Source organism: Anopheles cruzii, unplaced genomic scaffold (assembly GCF_943734635.1).
Source record: "Anopheles cruzii unplaced genomic scaffold, idAnoCruzAS_RS32_06 scaffold02689_ctg1, whole genome shotgun sequence".
Lineage (NCBI taxonomy): Eukaryota > Metazoa > Arthropoda > Insecta > Diptera > Culicidae > Anopheles > Anopheles cruzii.
This window is the reverse complement of record NW_026456274.1, coordinates 1-2,891: the sequence shown is the minus strand read 5'-3', so window position 1 is coordinate 2,891 and position 2,891 is coordinate 1. Positions and strand designations below refer to the sequence as shown.

Genomic DNA, 2,891 nt, shown 5'->3' with positions numbered 1-2,891 from the left:
TGCGACAGTTAAGCGGGCAGATCGATATTCTCGCCGCTTAACTGACACCGGCCCGCGTGTGACATGGTATTTGTCATCACACTTGTTTTGGTACGACGTCCGCGCTACTGCCACTTTGATCGCCTGTCGCTCCAACGCGTTACCGCGTGTTGGACGAATCTCCGGTTGCGAGGGCGCCAGGTCGGACAGCTCGCAGTAATCCTGTTGGGCGTTAGCCCTGGTGGCGCTCGCCTTCACTGGTCCGTCCTTAGCACGGTCCCAGACGACTCGGCGAAACTTGTTGCTCGTCGAGCGCACCCAGTGGTAGAGGGCATGCAGACCGGTGGTTGGACGTGATGGTGAGATCAGGTGATCTATTTGCCGATCCAGCGGTCTCGGGGACGGCGTCGGCAGCTGTGGCTGCGACGGCGGAGGTTGCGGCGGCGGCATTTGCGGCGCCGGCAGCGGCGGCTGGTTCGGTGGCAGCAGCTTTGGCGGCGGCGACGGCGGCATTTGCGGCGGCGGCAGTTGCTGCGGCGGCATTTGCTGCGGCGGCATTTGCGGCGGCGGCAGCTTTGGCGGCGGCGGCATTTGCGGCGGCGGCTGGTGCGGCGACGAAGGCGGCGGCGACGGCGGCATTTGCGGCGGCGGCAGCGACAGCTGGTTCGGTGGCGGCATTTGCGGCGGTGGCAGCGGCGTCGGCGGCGGCAGCTGGCTCGGCGGCTGCTGTGGGGCGTTTGCTACTCTCGTTCTATCCCCTGTTGCGTTACCGTCCCTTGATACGGAACCGGTCGTCGAGGCGTCATCACACTCGGGCAGGCTCTTCAGGCTTGAGCACTCCTGAGCGTGCATGGCCTCGCACATCTCGGGCCGCGGTTTCGATGGCAGCAACGGTGCGTCGTGCCGATCCAACCTGCTGTCGTTGGCCGTTTGGCGTGTTGGTAAATTGGCCGTCGTTCGGCTACCGACTGCCATTGGGCGAATGCTGGCCAGTGACGTTTCACTGATGCGGCGCAGTGTAACGGTTGCAGCCTGCTGACCGGTTGGGACTGTCATCGGTTTCACGTTGGCCGTGCGGGGCCTTTCGCTCGCCTCCTTCTCCAAGGTAGCCGCACCGAGGCCGGCGATGGTTATGGGCTTGGCCTGGCATGTCATCAGCTGATGCAGCTGATTGGTAAGCTGTGCATTTGCTCGGCCGAGCCTACCGATCGTCTCTTTGGCTTCGCGTTCCACATCGGCAATTTCCTCATCATAGCGCGCCAACCGCGCTTCGTACTGTTCCTTAAGGAGCTCGTTCTCCTTGCGCAGCTGATCCACTTCTTCCTTCACCTCGCCCATAATTTGTTCCTGCACCGCGGCGCGTTGCTGAATGTACTTCCGACTTCGCAGCTGCTCGTTGGAGTACCTCTGTTCCGCCTGCTGGAGCCGTCCGTGTAGCGCGTTGTTTTCGTCCTTGAGAAGCTCGTTCTCCTCGGACATCCGACTCATTCCTTCCTCCACCGTGCCCACCATTTTTCCCAGCAGCACGGACAGTTGTTCCATCTCACTCCGATTTTGCAGTTGCTCGTTGGAGTGCTTCTGCTCCGCTTGCAGGAGCCGCTCGTGTAGCGCGTTGTTTTTGGTGCGCGCATCGCGTAGCTCTCGGCTTTGCTTTTCCAGCTTCTCGAGCGCTTCGAGCAGTTCGGGCTGTTTCTGCACGGGTGACGCGCGGCGCGCCCGTCTACTTGCTTGCTCCCGTTCTGGAGGAGCCTCGCGCCTCAGCGACGTCGTTGATTTGGCGGGCCATTCTTTTCTCGATGGCCGCGCCGGCATCGCGTCGCTTCGAGCAGTGGCGCCAAAGTGCGTGGCTGCTGGGTGTGCCGCTCGGCAACTCTCACACTGCCACCGGCCTGCCCACACCGTGTCATCGTCCTTTACGCACGCGATGTGGACCGAAAGTCTGCACTGTTCGCACTTAGCGTACTCGTACCCGAGTGCCCTCCTGCACCAACTGCACGTTTCTGTGTTCATTTCACTTCACTGCAGGCAGGAACACACCGGCCACGGACTCGGAGCGGCTGATCACTCACTTAGTGTCCGAATTTTTCGTTTATTCGGTAACGAAACGTTTTAATACACAAACCACTACACTCGCTCCGATTCGCTACTTGCGCCCTTGAACCCGTCCGTGGCAGCGTCGTCTCTCGCAGACCGCCACAATCACACGCAGGCCGGAACACACAAGCGCGCCGAATCAGAGCGACAGATTCGTCTTCGTATTAACTGTACACACTCTGCAGACCGCTGCAATCGCTGCGATCCTCTCTGGCGTCGTCCATCCTGTCGGTGGCGGCTTCGTCCCTCTAGACCGGCCACAATCACTCCGAGGCTGGAACGCACACCCGCGGAATCGGAGCGGCAGTTCGTCTCTTCTTTAATTATGCACTCTCACTCCCATCGCTCTCATTCGTTGCTAGTTGTCGATCCCGATCCTCGGTGGTAGCTTCATCTTCGTGGATCGGCCACAATCACTCGCAGGCAGGATTACGCACACTAGCACATGGAATCGGAGCGGTAGTCGGAAGCGGAGTTTTTGATTCCGAAATGAAGGAATCTTTTTAATATCCGAATTTGTTAATTCGGTAGCACATGTAATTTTCACCATTAACTTTTTACGCTATCGCGACCACTGCAATCGTTTATCCGGTGGCTGGCGTTGTCGGTCCCTCGGTGGTAGCTTCGTCGTCGTGGACCGGCCACAATCACTCGCGGGGCGGGAAACACCGAGCCGCCGAATCGAAACGGCAGATTAGTCTCGCGTTCTCCGAATTGTTAATTCGGATGAAAAAACGGAACTTTTTAGTTCCGTGGCACAGAAACTTTTAATATTGGATTCTTTCGCTCGGGAGATAATTCAATATTAAGAACACGTC

General features: G+C 58.9%; 1 protein-coding gene across 1 annotated transcript; it reads right to left on the bottom strand.

Annotated features, from left to right (window-relative positions):
- Window positions 1-143: 143 nt before the first annotated feature.
- LOC128276844 (uncharacterized) lies at window positions 144-1,791 on the bottom strand (the record flags this gene model as incomplete). Its single annotated transcript, XM_053015302.1, has 2 exons — window positions 750-1,791; window positions 144-353 (listed from the first exon to the last, which is right to left on the bottom strand). Coding segments are annotated over exons 1-2 (1,252 nt in total), but the record flags the coding sequence as incomplete, so codon positions are not given.
- Window positions 1,792-2,891: the final 1,100 nt, after the last annotated feature.